This window comes from Squalius cephalus (assembly GCF_949319135.1).
Source record: "Squalius cephalus genome assembly, chromosome: 3".
NCBI classification, from domain to species: Eukaryota; Metazoa; Chordata; class Actinopteri; order Cypriniformes; family Leuciscidae; genus Squalius; species Squalius cephalus.
Window position 1 is genome coordinate 14,764,352 of NC_137124.1, and position 19,116 is coordinate 14,783,467.

General features: G+C 37.0%; 1 protein-coding gene across 3 annotated transcripts in view; it reads left to right on the forward strand.

The window, feature by feature from the left end:
- Window positions 1-18,438, forward strand: part of efl1 (elongation factor like GTPase 1) — a 97,108-nt gene extending 78,670 nt beyond the window's left edge. For all 3 annotated transcript variants that reach the window (XM_079866511.1, XM_079866512.1, XM_079866513.1), the window contains exons 18-20: window positions 3,398-4,356; window positions 7,749-7,933; window positions 17,124-18,438. In XM_079866511.1, the coding sequence (XP_079722637.1) occupies window positions 3,398-4,356; window positions 7,749-7,933; window positions 17,124-17,312 (1,333 nt within the window). In that variant the 3' untranslated portion in view covers window positions 17,313-18,438. The remainder of the gene's footprint in view (window positions 1-3,397; window positions 4,357-7,748; window positions 7,934-17,123) is intronic.
- Window positions 18,439-19,116: the final 678 nt, after the last annotated feature.

Here is a 19,116-nt window from a genome sequence, read left to right on the forward strand (position 1 = left end):
TATCCTTCGACCACTACAGACAGGTAGTGCACTGCATTTCACATCGATTTTAAGATCAGCTGTTGTAGAGGGGACGAGGTTCACTGTTTTGACAGCACCGGTGTGTTAGATCCCGTTTACACCTGGTATTAAAATGCGTTTTGGTCAATCGGATAAAATGGTCTAAAATGTTTTGAGCTTGTCCAGTTTCAACCACTTCCAGAGGGAGTCGAAAACGCATTAGATCGGATTGCTTTCGCAGTGTAGACGCTCATGTGGTTGAATGTGTTCGAACAGCCACTAAAGACCGTCTACTCTCCTGACCTAACACGTAAACATTATGGGAAGCGTGCTAGCCAGACGGGATTCAAATTTGTCAGCTGAAGACCCAAGTGTGGTTTGAAGATGAAAAATGTACCAAGCACAATGTTCTCTAACCATTCCTGATTTCTAACACGCACTCACGGCGTTCGGCATGTTCTTGTGGCTATCAGAGCAGAAACGAAAGCCGCTGCTCTCCTGGTGTTATTTTGCTTAAATTGCGGGAGCTTATTTCGTACATTAGATCGAAAGTTCTGAAAATACTCATACATTTAACCGCCCATAGAAATCAGGACAGAAGTGGTTGAAAGTGGACAAAAGAGGCAGATTAAAACACCAAGGGTAGAACAGGTATGTGTCTGCCTCATCTACTTGTGATGCGATCGACCAAAACACATCTTAATACTTGGTGTAAACAGGGCCTAAGTTGCAACACTGCAGGTGAAGTCCTGCGATTAGTGCTCCTGACCTCTCAACACATCTGCCTCCTCCTACCTCACTAACTCTATCATTTCTGCAACTGGAGGAGAAACCATGACATTTTGCTGATGGTTTAGTTTTGTAGTAAATGGGCTGTTATTCAGTCACTAGCTCTTCCCCCTCAGGTCAGAAAGAAACAATAGTATGAGAGGAAAGACAGGGGTGAGGACCCATCAGACCCTGAGCTGTAGCTTTGGAGTCTGTAGGGGTCAACCATGAGGTCAGGAGAGTCTGAGGTCAGGCCGCCTGCAGCGTTTACTCCACAGTCTGAGTGGCGTTTAAAAATATCCTGTCAGACCTCTGTGTCAAAGCAGTTCAGCGATAGCTTGTCCAGACCTCTGGCGCAGCGCCTGTCCTCAGGCCATTTAGAACGAGGTCATGCCATGCCCTTAGTCACTGGATGATGACATCACATCCTCAGCAGAAAATGGGTCAACTGCCAGAACACAGAAGAAAAGGAGACTTTGCCGTTAGCCCACTGATGTTAATTATTGATTTAGTTAACGGAAACATATTGCTTGAGTTTGTTTAGCCTATTATTAGTGATTTTGTCATTGAAAAGCTTGTTAATTGTGCCGTTTGTATCAATATGCCACATAAAATGCAATTGAATATGTGCATCTAAATAGAAACTAGAGGATAAACAGTGGGCCACTAATTGTTGACTCACTGTCAGCAAATGTATCTAATCAATTAAAAGCCACATCAAATTGACTGACTGGCTAGTTGACTGTTTGAACCAGATACTGTGACAGAACAGCAGACTATTGTTGAAAAACAATGAATTTGAATATTATGATGATTTATGGTGAGCCAATTATGGTAAATGGTAAAACATCTAGTTTTTCATTATATTATATATGTTTTAGTTTTTTTGGATGTCCTAAAATTTGTATTCTTATACAGCAAAACTGCTACACTACTGTTCGAAGATTTTATGTTGATTTTTTTTTATGCTTTTGAAAGAAGTCTGTAATGCCTACCAAGGCTGCATTTATTTGATTAAAAAATACACTATTGTAAAATAAGCTGTTTTCTATTTAAATATATCTCATAGTCATGTGATGCAAAGCTGAATTTTCAGCATCATTACTCCAGTCTTCAGTGTCACATGATCCTTCAGAAATCATTCTAATATGCTGATTTGCTGCTCAAGAAACATATATTATATATAATATAATATGATATATTTTTTCAGGATTATACGAAGAATAGAATGTTCAAAAGAACAGCATGTTTTTACTGTCATTTTTGATCATTTATACTTTATCTGTCGATTATACTACTCGTCTCACTCTTCTTGGCAACGGTTTTTCTTATTTACTTCCCATCAAATATTTCAGAATATTAAACTAATTCTGTAAGTAGTTTGAGATGAAGCTACTTGGTAAGTGTTTACCCACAATACTGATTGTTTTAGTTTAAAAGTGTTTTTTATAATAATGGCCATTTTAATTGTCAGTGATAACAGGAACACATTTCTGGTTTGGAAGCCCTACTGATGGGACTGAGGGATTCCATTAGACACTACAGGTTGAGAAACACTTGAGTTACGAAATAACAATAAATAATGAGGTTGATGAAGCATCCAGTGAGAGGTGATGGTAACTGTGTGAAACGTATCGCACCTGGAGCTGTCGGTGTTGAGACAGCAGCGCCTGCAGATGCCCAGTCACGGCTCTCTGGAGGTTTCTGGTAAACATTTTCCACTGGATTATCTGCTTCCCAAACCGTTCTCTGGCTGTCTGGATCTAACTGGATTACTGAATGTCTCAGCGAAGACAGCAATCATGTCAACCGTCTGCTCCACTTAACAAAGCCTAGTGACCCATGAGACCCAAGTGTCCAGCTGTCTCCATTAACCAGTGACCCGGAGTGTGTAGGTTCCTCATTAGATTTAAGCCATTATCATATATCAAAACAAGTAGTATGTTTAGCTACATATAAGCACAAAACAAATTGAGTTACCCTGGATTGTGACTCTCTGGCTGAATATGCGTATGAAATACTTAGGAGTGCGCTCGGATCTTCCGGCAGAATGTTTATGTCTGTTTCCTCACGCAGACAGAAGGAGATTAATGTGTATTTTAATAATTTCTGCATGAATGGCCCATTGTAAATTAGATTTTACTGTGCAATAACGACGAGCTGGAGAATCAGTGTTTGGCTCTTACCGTTGGCTGAACGCCAGTCTTGAGTGTCGGCAATAATTTTCCTTCATGTCCTCCCAGTTAGTTTGAAAAATAAGCCTTTTTGTTCCTCTCCGGGTAGTTACAGTATTTCATGAGCTCTGGAGTTGTGCTCTGCACAATGAAAATAAAGTTGAATCTAATCTAATCTATTGCAGTGATTATAATGTTTTTTAGGGTTGTCACAATACCAAAATGCAAGTAGTCAATACCAATACCTGTGATATTAGTATTTTCATACTAGATAGCTGCAAGTCCATTTAGATTGCATTCTCACAGCAAGGCCCAATGCACAAATGTAATATTTGTTTCTTTGTTTTTGTTTTCAAAACTACCTGTTGTTTGGTTTGTTTATTGACCCTGCGTGTTTTATTGTGTTTTATTCTGGTTCTTATTATTGATATTTATAATTTTTCTTGTTTCTCTAGGTTTGCTAAAATTGAAATCAGCGCTTCCGAACCAATCATCCCATTCCGCGAGACGGTGATCCGGCCTCCCAAAGTGGACATGGTGAACGAGGACTTGGGGAAGCAGCAGAAAGTCGCTGTGATTCACCAGGTAAAGGACGATCAAACAAAGTATCACGAAGGGGTCCAGGTGGATTCCACTGGTCTGGTCACGCTCACCACCTCAAACAAGATGGCCACGGTCAGGGTGCGGGCTATCCCTCTTCCTGAGGAAGTCACCCGCCTTCTGGAGGACAATGTGGAGCTCATCCGCACAATAGAGCAGTTCAGCCTGTTCGCCTGGGAGGGCAAGACTCTGGAAATCAACCAGAAAATTCTGGAGAACATCCAGGACTTCAAGGTGAAATTGGAGAGCACCCTGCAAGGCCACAAATGGAGGGGTGCCGTGGAGCATATCTGGGCATTTGGTCCACGCCGTTGTGGGCCAAATATTCTCCTCAACAGAATCGAGGGATACCGGAGACCCTCAGTGTGGCAGTGTCTGGAACGAGAGAAGGAAATTGAAAAGGCTGAGACCACCGCATTTAGAGACTTTGACAACAGCATTGTTAGTGGCTTCCAGTTGGCCACACTCTCTGGTCCCATGTGTGAAGAACCTTTGATGGGGGTTTGCTTCTCTGTAGAGTCCTGGGACATGAAGATTTCCACACCTCTTACTCAGCAAGACTCAATAGCTGAGGAGTCCCAAATGCAGAGCCAAATAGGTGAATATTCTGATGTTCATGTCTCATCCACAAGCTCTAACCGAAGCAGGAGCAGAGCGGAGACTGCTGGTGGTTCACTGGACTGTTATGGGCCGTTCTCAGGACAGCTCATCGCTGCCATGAAAGAGACCTGCAGATACGCTTTCCAAGCTAAACCTCAGCGGCTGATGGCTGCGATGTACACCTGCGAAATCATGGCCACTGCTGAGGTCCTGGGTAAGCATTTATTACATTTTTGTTGTGTGTTTTTGTTACTGAGAGGAAAGCACCCAGCACAAATTTACATATTCTAATCTAAACGTCGCCCTCAGCATCATGGGTGACATCGGGGTGTTCGTTAACAGTATATCTCTGCAAAGGTTTTTCCAAGGTTTTTTTTTTTTTTTTACTTCTAAACGAAGAAACAAAAAAAAAGAATTTCGCCTTGAGTATTTTGGGACCTTGAATCATGTTCAGTCTCTCGTACGTTACGTGTGCACACGTGTGTTCGTGTGCGAACCAAGCGTGCCGCACAAGTCCTGAAAGGTGAAGCCAAAGCGTCTCGATCGCCCCCAGGTGTCGTTGGTCCCAGTATAGGTCATAAACCCCACCTTCCCCATGAAGTCTAATGGGATGCGATGGAAACTAAACAGTCAAATTACACTTCAAATACATTTTTTCCAAAGATGTTTACTGTAATTTTAGGTAGTTTTTATCACACTGATGTACGTTTAAGTGTTCGTTTTTTTAAATAAGTTTAGTCTTAGTTAGTTATTTGAGGCTATAAAAACAGGGAATGTATGACTTCAAATGACTTTTTGGGGGATTGTCGGGAGGAGATTGGAGCTTCAACTTTAATTTCTACAGGTCCATAACTGTTTATTTTACACTAACACAATGAGTTGCTCTGCAGTAAACTGTACTAACCGTTTCGTGGGAGTGTGGGCGGGACCACAACATTGTTGTTGAGAAGCAACACTGCATAAGATATTATGATTTTGTTATATTTTATTTGAGTGTATCTTTAATTGTAGTTTGTCTAACTTCACTGGCAGATTTCTTTTATTACTTTAAGTATAAAAAAAAGTGAAAAACAAGTGGGAAAAATAATCTGCCACTACCTAATACAATTACATCTCATTTCAAGATACAATCAAGAAAATTAGTCTTGTTCAAGTCTTGTTTAAGTACATTTTTCTTGTTTGAATAGAAAGTACTCAAACAGAGCAAAGAAAAACAAAATATTTTATGGGGTTTAGAAAAACTGAAAAGGGCCACATGAAGGGATTGTTCTCCCAAAAAATGGAAATTAGTCATTATTTACTCACCATTGTGTTGTTCAGAACTGGTGGAAACCCAGATCAGTGAATAATGACCTACATGTCTATTCCCCACACGAAACTATCATATGATTTGGAACATATGAGTCATGAGTTTTTTATGGTGCTTTTGCATCCTTTTTGAAGTTTGACAGTCCCAGTCGTCATTCACTTTTATTAAACTTAAGACTGTGGCAAAGATTTTGTCGAAAATCTGCTTTTTGTGTTCCATAGAAGAAAGAAAGTCATACTGGTTTGGAACGACAAGAGGGCGAGTAAATGATGACAGAATTTTCATTTTTGGCTGAAACATTGCTTTAAACATTTTTAAACCGTAAAGCACATGCCAATCAACCTGTATCTTAAATAGATCCACAGTCTCTTGACATGGAGAAAAAGGGCCATATACCGTGCAGAGAGGAAATAGTTCTCCCAGCTCCTTCCTTGATTGAAAGCTGATGTGAAACAGCCATGTTTCGGTGTGATGTCATCATAGCACCAGGTTCCAGAACAAAAGCTAAATTGTCTGACCAACATGCCTGTGTGAAATGAACCCAGTTGAAGAAGGGAATCCTACCCCATGAGAACCAAAACCTCTGAGAAAATCAGTTGGCCTGGGCCAAAGGGGAGAAAATACGTAAATATTTTAACAAATGGTGCAAATTACCTTCCCGACCATTTTTGTTCGCCCAAGAAAATGGTTTGAAATCTGTAAATGAGGCGCAGAGATTTCGTTTCCATAACTGCGATGAGAACAAAAGTATTTGGGAGCACAGCTGGAGTGTATTAGAGGAGATAATGGTTCTGAATATAAAATATATAAATTTCATTTTTCATTTGCGGGATGGTTTCCATATCCAGATAGATAGTCACACTGTTGATATCCAGGTGTATTACAGATGTTTCTAGATGTGATAAACGACTTACACATAGACATTCAAGCTTGTAAAGGGTCAACATATGTGTGTTTATATATATATATATATATATATATATATATATATATATATATATATATATATATATCTCAGGCAAATACAGAGCATTAATTGAGTTTAGTTCAGTTAATTTTTTACTTTTTGTATTATAATCTGAATTGTATTCTGTAATATATTGCGTTGTTCATATTTGCCTGTTCAGGCACAAAAGGTCGTGTTTTAGTGACATCCGCTAAAAATTTAAAAACATTCATCTGCTTGTGTGGTGTTGAACATGAACATTGAACATGAAAAGTGATGTTATAAAAACATAAAAATACATTTGAACATTTATTTATAAATCTGATTATGTAGTTATAAGTCTGAATATATAAATTTAAATCCTTAAGTCTAAATTTATTTTAAAAAAAGCAAAGCAATTCCTGATTTTCATTATATGTCCCCTTTAACTGCATCAATAACAGTTTTACAAAGTGACATGACGTGAAGGCCAGGTGTGGTAACCCATACTTGGAATTTGTACTTTGCATTTAACCCAATCAAGTTAGTGCACACACATTAGGAGCAGTGAATAGTGAACACACACACACACAGTAAACCGTGTTATACAACATAGTAACATAGAGATGAGTGTTCATGGCCCAGATGTGCAGAGGTCATGACCTTCTATAGATGTCTGTCATCGAGTATTATTGCGAGAGCTTCATGCTCGTCTACAGTGTTAACAGGTCAATGGTCTCTGGGGCCGAACTGATAGATACACAGGCACACAGTTTCTCCCCCGTCACTTCCATGTATTCTCGTATATGTGTGTGTGTGTGGATCAGCTGCTGTTTGTGTTAGTTAAAGGATAAGGATGTCCGCCACAGATGAATTTTAACAAACTGATTGCGTGTGTGTTTCTGCCTCGTGATGATGGATTTTGTGTGCATGTGTGTTTCCAGGTCATGTCTAAATCCTTATGTAATAATGTCTGTGCTTTTTTAAAATGTATTTATGAATGATTGTAGATAATATGCATTATATTTGTTTTGTTCTGTACAAGTGTTAAATGGGGAAATAAAACTAGAAATGTTACCTTGGCAACTAATTAAAATAAATAGGTTCAAGTTGAGGTACTAAAATTACTAAAACTAAAATAAATAAAAAAAATTCATGAAAAGACTAAATAGAAGTATTTAAAAATAATTCAATTATATTATAAAATCACAAAATCAAATAACAAAATTACAAAAATGTAAATGAAAAATGAAAATATGAAAGTTAATTGAAAGTATATAAATAAATACTGTAATAATAATGTGTCTTCATTAACTGCTGAAGGAGTAAAAGTTCACAGTTAATATTTTGTTTGAATATATGACTGTTATAGGTCGTGTGTATGCTGTTTTGTCCAAGCGGGAAGGACGAGTCCTACAAGAGGAAATGAAGGAAGGGACGGAAATGTTCATCATTAAAGCTGTACTTCCTGTTGCCGAGAGCTTCGGATTCGCTGACGAGATCAGGAAGAGGACCAGCGGCCTGGCCAGTCCACAACTAGTCTTCAGCCACTGGGAGGTGAATGAATGAGTTACCGTGTGAATGAATGAACGAACGAACAAACACAAATGATTGAATGCATGACCGAATTAATGTTTGCACAATTATTTCATATGTTTTGGATTCCTGTAGCTTTTATGTTTGGATTGCTCTGTCCCACTAAGGAAAAACACTTTCGGTATGTATATAACGAATCAGTGCAAATAGATTTTAAAAACTGGTCAATCATAAATGGTATATTTTCCAATACCGGTCGACCTCTTAAAGAATTGATTGAATGAATGAATGAATGAATAAATGAATGAATTGACAAATTAGTAAACAAATAATTGCAGCAATTGAAGAATGAATAAATGAATGAGAGTAGATGAATGGACAAGTGAATGAACGAATAAATGTTTGTATGAGTATTGACTAAATACGTAAATGAATCAGTGTAAATTAATGAACAAACAAACAAATGAGTAATAAATAACTTCAGCAATGGAAAAATAAGTGAATAAATGGTTGAGATGATAAAAAAAAAAAGTAAATGCAGGAAAGAATTAATAGATGAACTAGTGAGTTAATGAAGGAAAGTGTGTGTGTGTGAGTAAATTAGTGAGTGAGGAATGAATTAATGAATGTTTGTGTCTGTCTGTCTGCACATTAATTATCATTTTGAAATATTACCATTTAAAATAACTGTTTTCTAATAATAATAATTTATTCCTTTGTAATAAACAATTTTTTCAGAATTCTATGAATAGAAAGTTCAAAAGAACAGCATTTATTTTAAATAAATAAAATTGAACAAAAAGTAACATAAAAAGTATTGATTTCTTTCAAAAAGGAAAAACTTGTACCAGATTTTTAACTTTTAACATTAGTGTATGAATGATTAGCAAATGACATGAAACTGCGGAATGAATTAGATTCTCCTTTGCTCTTTGACTAAGGTATACGTGTGTTCAGTTATCTCACCGGACAGGACACCTCAAAGATACTGAACCTAGTGCCAGAATACAGACATGTCTATACAGATACCTGATAATAATATGTGATTATGCCTGGCTGGAAAACTGTACAGGCAGGCCAATCTATTAGATCCAGTCATATTGATCTGCTGTCAGATGCTAGTATTGCTGATCGGGCAAAAGCATGTTTACCTTGAGAGTGTGTAGCAGTCAGCGAATGAGTCGTGTGTGTGTGTGTGTGTGTGTGTGTGTGTGTGTGTGTGTGTGTGTGTGTGTGTGTGTGTGTGTGTGTGTGTGTGTGTGTGTGTGTGTGTGTGTGAGAGAGAGAGAGAGTGAACCCAGAGAACTCGCTTGATTGATCAGTGCGTTACAGACATGAGGAAGAGACACGTCCACGGCGTAGTACTGGAGGAACGTCTCATAACCGCTTACGGTGAAACTCAACTTGAGCTGTATTCAGAGTTGAGTTACCAATGACTCTGTTTGATAGATAGATAGAATTGCAATACTAGTACCTAAACATAACAAAAAAAAAAAAAAATCCATGGTACCTTTTTGTTAGTGATTGGAGGTGCATAACTGCACAGAAGTAAATGGAGAGGTTACATTAGAAACTATTGTCTGGACTGCACTTCAGTTATGAGAACAGATAGATGGATGGATGGATGGATGGATGGATGGATGGATGGATGGATGGATGGATGGATGGATGGATGGATGGATGGATGGATGGATGGATGGATGGATGGACGGATAGATTACACACAGATAGATAGATAGATAGATAGATAGATAGATAGATAGATAGATAGATAGATAGATAGATAGATAGATAGATAGATAGATAGATAGATAGATAGATAGATAGATAGCCAATGCTGTCAAATAAGTTGTATCACTGAATCAAGTGTTGTTATTAAGATTGTAAGTCATCACTGATCTTTTAAATCAATGGAGTGGAGGCTTTCGGTTGTGTGATGGTGTTATTGTGTATTTTTAGCAGATTGTTCCTCACGTGGGAGTTCATTGTGAGTTAGTTGAGCATTCCTGATGCTGTGTGTGTGTGTTTGGTTGGGGATTGGCGTGAAAGAGGATCAAAGGCTGTAGACGCCACGTGTGCCGTCTTTAACCCGACGGCTGACTGGGTGCGCTCTCTCCACACCGGGGCTGTGTGAGCGGGACGAATTCTGTGGCCATATGGCGCTACTGTCAGCCAGAATGATGGGTCGAGTTAACCCTGACATGATACACACACACAAAGGGCATTTAAGGTTGTCTGATACTTCACAAAACAGTTGCGCCACTTTTTCATGCTGTGACTCAATGCTAAAACCTTCATCTCATACACAAACCACCCACAATCCAGTGTAACCAAGTGTGCTTGTATACCACAGTATTTAAATGATTTAGTTGAAATGTTGGTGATTAAAATGAAATCATGATTCATGAATCATTGAAGTTTGCACTTACAACCACTTTCACTAAACTCCCCTTTCACTAAACTGTGGCTTAAACCATTACCGTTCCAGTCAATCCTACTTATCATCTGACAGTTGATGAACTTAGGTTGAGATTAAGGCCTTATTTTGTCAATCCTGATTTTTCAATACTGTTAATTATGCATGTCTGGATTTCTTGATTCTAATTAGTCAATCTTGGCATTTTGTGGTCAGATATTTTTTGTTTTTTGATTGCTTAGCTGCTTAATTGGCTCAAGAAACTGAAGGTATCATATTGGATCACTTCACAATCTCTTTCTTATTACATAATAAAATAATTTAGACTTAAAAAAAATTATTCATTTATTTATTTGGTTAACAAGTAGGTTAATGCATAATTCATCCATTCATTTATTTGTGTATTAATTATTTGTTTATTTTTTAACATTCATTTATTTATTTTATTTATTTTTTGGTACTTAATAATTAGTAATAATATATTGTGGCCAAAAAAGTAGGTTAATTTATTTATTTAATATATTTTTATGTTTTTAATAATTCATATATTTTAAAAATATAGATTCTTTTTTCTTTTTTTTTAAGGTAATTTTAGTATAATACAATACATTTTGATTTGGTACTCATTGTTTATGCTGAAGTGTGAGTGTTGAATTAACTTTCCTTAATTCTGATTTTTAATCTTTGATTTTTTCGAGAAATAAGCCATGAATAATTCTGTATCTCTACTAGGAGAAGACCAGTTAATAGTCTCCTTCGCATGAGGATTCTTGTGCTTAAAGTGTTTGAGTACAGTGTATCACACAGACACACACACATGACTCGAATTGGACGCCAGTCTTGGTACTTGCAGATTGTGTTTGCCTTGCTGGAGGAGGGTAATTCAATTCCATGTTTAATTCAAACCTTGCCTTTCTAGATTTTGGGGCCTGCTGCATTTTCAATTCTTCTAAATGTGGCCTTTGTGTGAAGAGAAAAGACTAAGACATTGCAAAGCACTGCAACCCATTTTGTCCTCCCCTCTCTCTCTCTCTCTCTCTCTCTCTCTCTCTCTCTCTCTCTCTCTCTCTCTCTCTCTCTCTCTCTCTCTCTCTCTCTCTCTCTCTCTCTCTCAAAATGTACAAAATGTCCCCACAAGGATGGTAATACCAGAAATCTTTGACACGGTGTGGAAATTGTTTGGTCCCCATGAGAAAAACAAATACTGTTTAAAGTTTTCTGTGAGGGTTGTATTTAGTGGTAGGAGACGGGGTAGGGTTAGGGTATAGAATATACAGTTTGTACAGTATAAAAATTGTTATGTCTATGCAAAGTCCCCATAAACAGAAACTGTGTGTGTGCGTGTGTGTGTCCTACAGCTGAACTGCTGCTGTTTTCCTTTCTGTGGACCTTTTATGGGTCTTGAGATGCTTATTTTGACTGCAGGACTTCTACAAATCTGTGTTGTTTTGAGAGGCCTAAAGAGTTTATAGCAGTAGTTCACCCAAAAATGTCAAATCTGTCATCATTTACTCACCCTCATGCTGTTTCATGTCCCATATGACTTGTGAAACACAAAATATGATCTTTCAGCAGAATGGTCACTGCTCGTTTCCATTTGACAAAAGCACAGGGGTCAATAATACTTTTATTCAACAAATATTAAATTAATCAGAAGTAACATTGAAGACTTACATTGTTACAAAAAAAAAAAAAAAGTATGCTTTTAACTTTATATTCTTCAAATAATCCTGAAAATATATTATCACCATTTCCATGTAAATATTAAGCAGCACAACCATTTGAGCAGCATATTAGAATAATTTCTTAAGGATCATGTGACACTGAAGCCTGGAGTAATGATGCTGAAAATTCAGCTTTGCATCACAGTAATAAATTACATTTTAAAATATATTCAAATAAAAAGGACCATTTTCCATTTTTTTTACCGACCCCAAATGATTGAAGGGTATTGTATTTCTCCATATTTATATATTTTTTAAATATCATCTGAAGTAATACAATAGCTTGTGAGGAACAGACTTAAATTCAGTGTTCACTGAAAAAATGTAGCAAGACCTGGCACATCTGTCAAAACTGGCACATCTTGACGAATATGATGAATCTGAATGTATATTATGTAGTGTAAACTATATACATTTAGATTCAACATATTCGTCAAGATGTGCCAGGTTATCACATCTCTTGACCCATTATCACTGATGTCAAACCTGGGTTGACTAGCATCTTGACACGCCATAATTAAATGTATACAGAGAGAAAGATTTTCAGTGAGAGATTTATATATATATATATAGAGAGAGAGAGAGAGAGAGAGAGAGCTTGACAGCCCTAGTCCCCATTTACTCTCATTGTATTGAAAATAACACCCTGTACATTCTTCTTAACATCTCATGTTGTGTCCCACATAACATCATACAGGTTTGAAACGACATGAGGGCGAGTAAATAATGATTGTTAACTGAATTCACCATCTAAGTAGCATTTTGACTACATAAATAAACTTGTGACTTGACTTGACTTGGATGTTATTTGTGATGTGGAAACATTGCATTCGAGACGGTTATTGATATGTGGTTTTGCGGTTGCACATGTGTCCGCCTGCTAAAAGCATTAAATGGATCCGTTTCAGGGTGACTGATACGTCAGGAAATGAAGTAGGGTGAATAGGAATTATAACTGACAGGAGTCTTATAAAGTTGGTCCGGATAGCGTTTCCTCATCGTTTTTGTTGTCGATCTCTCACCTGTCTTTGTCTCTCTCTTTCTCAGAGAGCCGCAGAGTTGAAAAGGCGCCAAACGCAGGACGCTGCACCATTAGTGTGAAAACTCACCCGCTCGCTGCCACATCTCAGAGAACCTACACACTCCATCTGACAGCCTGCATGCATGCTTGTGTCTGAATGCGCGTGTGTGTGGGCAGATGTCAAGCTTTGACAACAGCACTTCAGTGTGTGTGTGTGTGTGTGTGTGTGTGTGTGTGTGTGTGTGTGTGTGTGTGCATGTGTGTTTGTTCCCTACTGTGCCGAGGGCCCATTAGACACCATTAGACACATATGCCAGGGCCTAGAATCCGCCCTCGATCTGCCTGCCAAGCGTCTGCCCGCCCCTGCCATGAGACACACACACACACTAATCAGCACCAGCCATGAGCAAGACGCATGCAGGTCAACATAATCTGATTGTGTAAGATGGACAAAGAAACAGACTAATGAGTTACACTGGACCCTTGTGCGATTCTGACACACAGTTAGTGTCATTCAGTGTTAGTGCTGCTATCAAACACACACTCCACCCTGACGTGGACAGCGGCGGACGCTCGCTCATTAAAACCTTCCGTCTCACTACAGTTCCATTCACCGGCTTTGTCGTTTATAATGTAACAATTATCAGATTCTAGCACAATCGTGACCAATTGAACAACCTTGAGAGTAAAAAAAAAAAGTTAAATGGTGGCAATGGCAAGTGTGTATGTATATATATATATATATATATATATATATATATATGTGTGTATATATATATATGTATATATATATATGTGTGTGTGTATAAATGAATACTTTTATTCAGCAAGGACACATTAAATTGATCAAAGGTGACAGTAAAGACATTTATAATGGTACATACGATTTCTCTTAAATGCTGTTCTTTTGCACTTTCTATTCAACGAATCTTGAAACAAAATCACAGTTTACACAAAAATATGGCCAATATTTGTCTATTTAAACTCTAAATAACACATGTAAACATTATTGTTCAAAAGCTTTTAAAATGTCAACAGAAAAATGTCTCTTTTCATCTCCACGGCACCATTTATTTGATCAAGTATACAGTAAAATGGTAATATTTTGAAAACTGTTTTCTATTTTAAAGTATTTCAAAATATAATTTATTCCAGTGATGCAAAGCTGAATTTTCAGCATCATTACTCCAGTCTTCAGTGTCACATGATCCTTCAGAAATCATTCTAATATGATGATTTGCTGCTCAAGAAACATTTCTTCTTATCGATGTTGAAAACAGTGTAATTTATAAAAAAAATTAATTTCAGGATTCTTTAATGATTCTTTGAAGTTCAAAAGAACAGAATTGATCTGAAATAGAAATCTATTATAGTATTATCTATTATTACTATTAGACATTATAGAAGCCTTTTTTTTTTTTTTTTTTTTGACCAATTAAATGCATCCTTGCTAAATAAAAGTATTAATTTCTCTTTAAAAAATCTTATTAATCCTACTTTTTTAAACCTTAAATGTAAAATTACTTAAATTACTAATGTACTTTAGTACAGAAAAGTAATTGTTATTAAAAAATAGACTATTCTAGTCAATATTTGTGTGTTGTGTATATCTCTATTAGAATACTGTATTTTTAGCTACTAACAACATGCTAACTCTAATTGAATCAACAGTAATTGGGGTATCTCATGCAGCTTGTGTGAAGAACGCTCTTTGTGAGTTGCAGCTTATGTAGAACGTTCCAGATCAGTCATTTATGAGGTTTTAAGCCCTATTCACACGGGATAAGTATTACCTGGTGACCTCTAGTAATTTGTAATTTGCAGGGATTGTCTGTGATCTGAATCCCGTGCGAATCGGCCATGTCTGTAATTTGTAAAGTAAAAATTCCCCCGCAAATGACCTACCATATTTCGCCGAACACCGAGGTCCTGTGACAATATTAGTCCCATGCGAATCGGTATCTCTGTGATTTGGCGTGGTTGTTTATCATTTTTTCAAGGTTTTTGTTTCCTGTGCGCTTTTTTATCCATCTTTCGCGAAGAATGGAGGCTGCGATGGAGTGTTTTGATAGTATTTTGGGTGCTGGGTCATATCGCTATACACCATACGATACAACTATACAATTTGCAAAAACAAAAAGAATGATTAGATGGAGATGGATGACATGTATAGCAGCAGCATGTGGTAGGGAACATTCTTCGGTTTATGATATATCATACAGCTAGACCTATAATAACGACAAGACATTTCCAAGCAATAGCCTATTGACATCATATCTGGGAGATAAGTCAGTAATTTCGAGTAAAATCACAGGCTTCGCTTATCCCGTGCAAATGCGCCACATGAAATTCAGATGTGGATTTCTAAATCACACAAGGTCCCCAGATAAAACTAATCCAGTGCGAATAGGGCTTTAGAAAGGAAAGAGCGTGTGTGTGTTTGTGTACAGCAAATACATGAAAAGTGCCCTGTCACTTGTTGGGTTGTGCTTGAATGAGTGCACACACACAAGACAAAAGCTCTTTTGGTGGAGGAAAAAAAAGGAGGGATAGTAATCCAAGCTGTCAGGTCAACAGAGAGAGAGAGAGAGAGAGAAATGAGAATAAGAAAGCAGATCTGGAATCAAAGATCAGCACTCAGGAAGCTCTTTGCAGGTTCTCTGCTGCTGTTGTCTTTCCACAAACGCACTGATCCTTCAGTGATGTTCGGGCGCAGATGCTCTTGAAGCGCTGGACTGCAGTCGATAACTGTGTAAATCCGGCCGTTGTTGCCATCTGTCCCGAGGTAACGGAGCCCACGCCGTGGGGCCTCTCTGGGACCAGGTGCAGGGGCCCCGCTGGACTCTTACAGTAATTGTACCACTCGCGCTATTGTCTGAGCATGAGGTCATATTGTGTGGAAGTGTGTGTGTGTGTGTGTGTGTTGCTGCAGGGATTGCGTCATCCGCCCAGCACCTGCTCCCATTGCTGTGTGTGTGTGTGCTGGTACATGCTCTCGCTGTGCCTCATATAATGACCATTATGTGTATCTCTTCACAGCGGACAATTGCGTAGTCTACTTCTGCCCTGGAACAACTCATTTTCTTTTTTTCTTTTTTTTATAATGAGCGCGGAAGACAAAGGGATTGAATATTGTGGTGCCAATTCTAATCTGAACTCTTATCTGACTGACTCACAAATGAACAGCATAGATGTGCATTACTTGTGAGGAAACATTAGATCTTAAATTCTGAAAGTCAGTAGCAGTTTACAGTAGGGTGTGCATTACATATGGCATTAGGGGTGGATGGTATGACCCAAATCATAGTGGATTCACAGTATCAGTCTCACAACATACTTCATTTTGCTGGCAGTTAAATGAAAAAAGTTTGTTTGTTGGTTTTAGTTAGTTAGATTAAAAAGGATTAATCTATATTAAATGAAGTGACTGAAGTGTATAATAACTTTTTATTAAATTTCTTTATATTTCCCAACTGTTAGACAGATAGTACAGACAAATGTCTGATTAAAATTAGTCTTTTTTTTTTTTATTGATTGACAGCACTAATTATTTGTTTTGCCTATTTAAAAAAAAAAGATTAGTTATATTAAAAATTAATATAGAATTATTTTAGATTCTAGATAATCCAGTAAATGAAATAGATTTAATATATATATATATATATATATATATATATATATATATATATATATATATATATATATATTCATTCATTAAACATTAAATACTCATGATAAAGCCCATTTGGGGAATCCATTAATTGATCTAATTTATTTTCATTTTAATGTGAAAGTTTTTGAAGTTCATAGAAAACACTGCCTGTTAATCATTGACTGACTGGGCTGTCAGCCAGCACTACTGGGATTCTGTATCGACCAATCAGCATCCAGGATCACAAGAACAATCTTTAAATCAGTTTTAAAAATCAAATGAATTGACATATTAGTGATTTGTTGTTCATTAGTTGCATTAAAGTGTTGGATGCAAACCTCTAAACACAGCACAGACGTCATTAACATTGTGTGTGTGTGTGTGTGTGTGTGTTTTAGGTTATCCCTAGTGATCCATTCTGGGTGCCGACTACCGAGGAGGAGTATTTACACTTTGGAGAAAAAGCAGACTCAGCCAATCAGGCTCTGAAATACATGAACGCCGTACGAAGACGCAAAGGCCTCTATGTGGACGAGAAGATCGTCGAACACGGGGAAAAACAACGGACTCTCAGCAAGAACAAATAAAGCGAATGATCCTCAGTTGTGAAACACGAGCAGAATGATTTTGTGGAAACATTTTTATGTACATTGTTGAATTAAATTCAGTGCAACAATATAATAATGGGTTTGCAGTGCAGAGTTGTTTTATTTATTGAATTGTTCTGCTCTTGCTTTATAAAAGAGGTTCATTGACATATTTGATGACGCACAACCACTCCTTCATTTGACTAGTATCAGTCTCTAATGACCAACCGATTGGCTGAAACTGACCGTATGGTGATTCAGTCATTACCTCCAATCAATTTCTAACAGTCCATGGTTTCATTTAGAATGGATCTCATGATTTCACATAGAAAATTGGTTGAAAAACCAATGTTCAAAATGTTAATGGATTCAGTGACTGAACCTCATTAGCTAATATCAGTTAAATCTGGTGAGATACTTCAACTAAAACTGAACATCAAGTCTTTATTCTGCAGTATGTTCGCCTGCGCTAATCTATTGTAAAAATGTGCTGCAATTAAGCAATTGCAGTGCACTCTGGAACCTAATGTTGTAAATATTATACAGCAATTGAAGTCAATTACACAGTTCGAGACTTTATTGGACCAGACTGAAGGAGTAGATTGTCTGATTTGCGCTGTTGCGAGACTGTTGGTGCACACAGATCTTTGCAAATTACAGTGAGTCACTTGACTTTTTTCTTCTTTTTCCCCTTCACATGTTCCTAAACAACCATTCCTTCCTCAGTTATTTGAGACAGGATTAAACCCTGCAATTAAAGGACATGCTTTCAAATCATAGCGTATCTCCTTACGTGTTTGGGATCTTGTGCTGGGGTCTGGCGGGGCCCTGCGTTGAATAATTTAAGAGTCCTCTTGAAATACAGTTTCAATTAGTTTGAAGTGAAACGGCCTTGAAATGAATTCCTTCATCGCTCCCTTTTGGTTTACACAAGTTTAAACCCTTGATTTAATTTGTGTTGAACACAGCTTTAATGGCATTTGGAGAAGGATTTGAATTCTTTAATAAGAAGCTCCCAGAATACTGTCGCCTGCTGAATACTACACGTGTTAGAGTGCTATCATGTCAAATCACTACCGAGATTTTGGAAATAAACTTGACTGAACAAACTGTCGCCTTTGTTGTGCAGAATATGTTTTATGTTTGTCCGTTCTGGTTTAACATGATCGCTTCGTACCATGCTTTAATTTTCCGACAATCGGTATTTTTTTATTTAAAATTAATATTAATTTATGTTAGGGAATTATTTAGATTTAATAACAGTAATAATTGCAATAATAGGTTTTAGGGCCATTTATTACAACTATAATTAATATTATTAATAAAAACTATTATTTGTATTATTATGTTATTTTAGGGTAATTCATGAAAACTGCAACTTGAAATTGACATTTAATTGATTGATTGAATTAGATTATTTTTTATTTTATTTGTAACCCCATGAAGATCTAAGATATCCTTGCCTCTAAATTCTTACATTTTTAAGTACAATCAACTTGGATGTTTAAGTCATTTCAACTTAAATTACATTAAACTTAAACTGGCTTAAAAATTAGTTGAATCTTGTATAACTTATTTTAAAAAAGTGCTCAACTTATTTTGATGATTTAAAGCAATGTAAAAACATGTCATAACTTATTAATCATATCATTTTTTACAGTGTATATAGTATATTACTATTAAATATATACATGATCATAATGAAATATTTTGAAGTCAGATGATTTGCCCATTGATTGTGATGTCCTCACAGGAAGTGTAGTTAGTATTTCTCCACATCAGCTGATCTGAAGCTTGTTTTGCT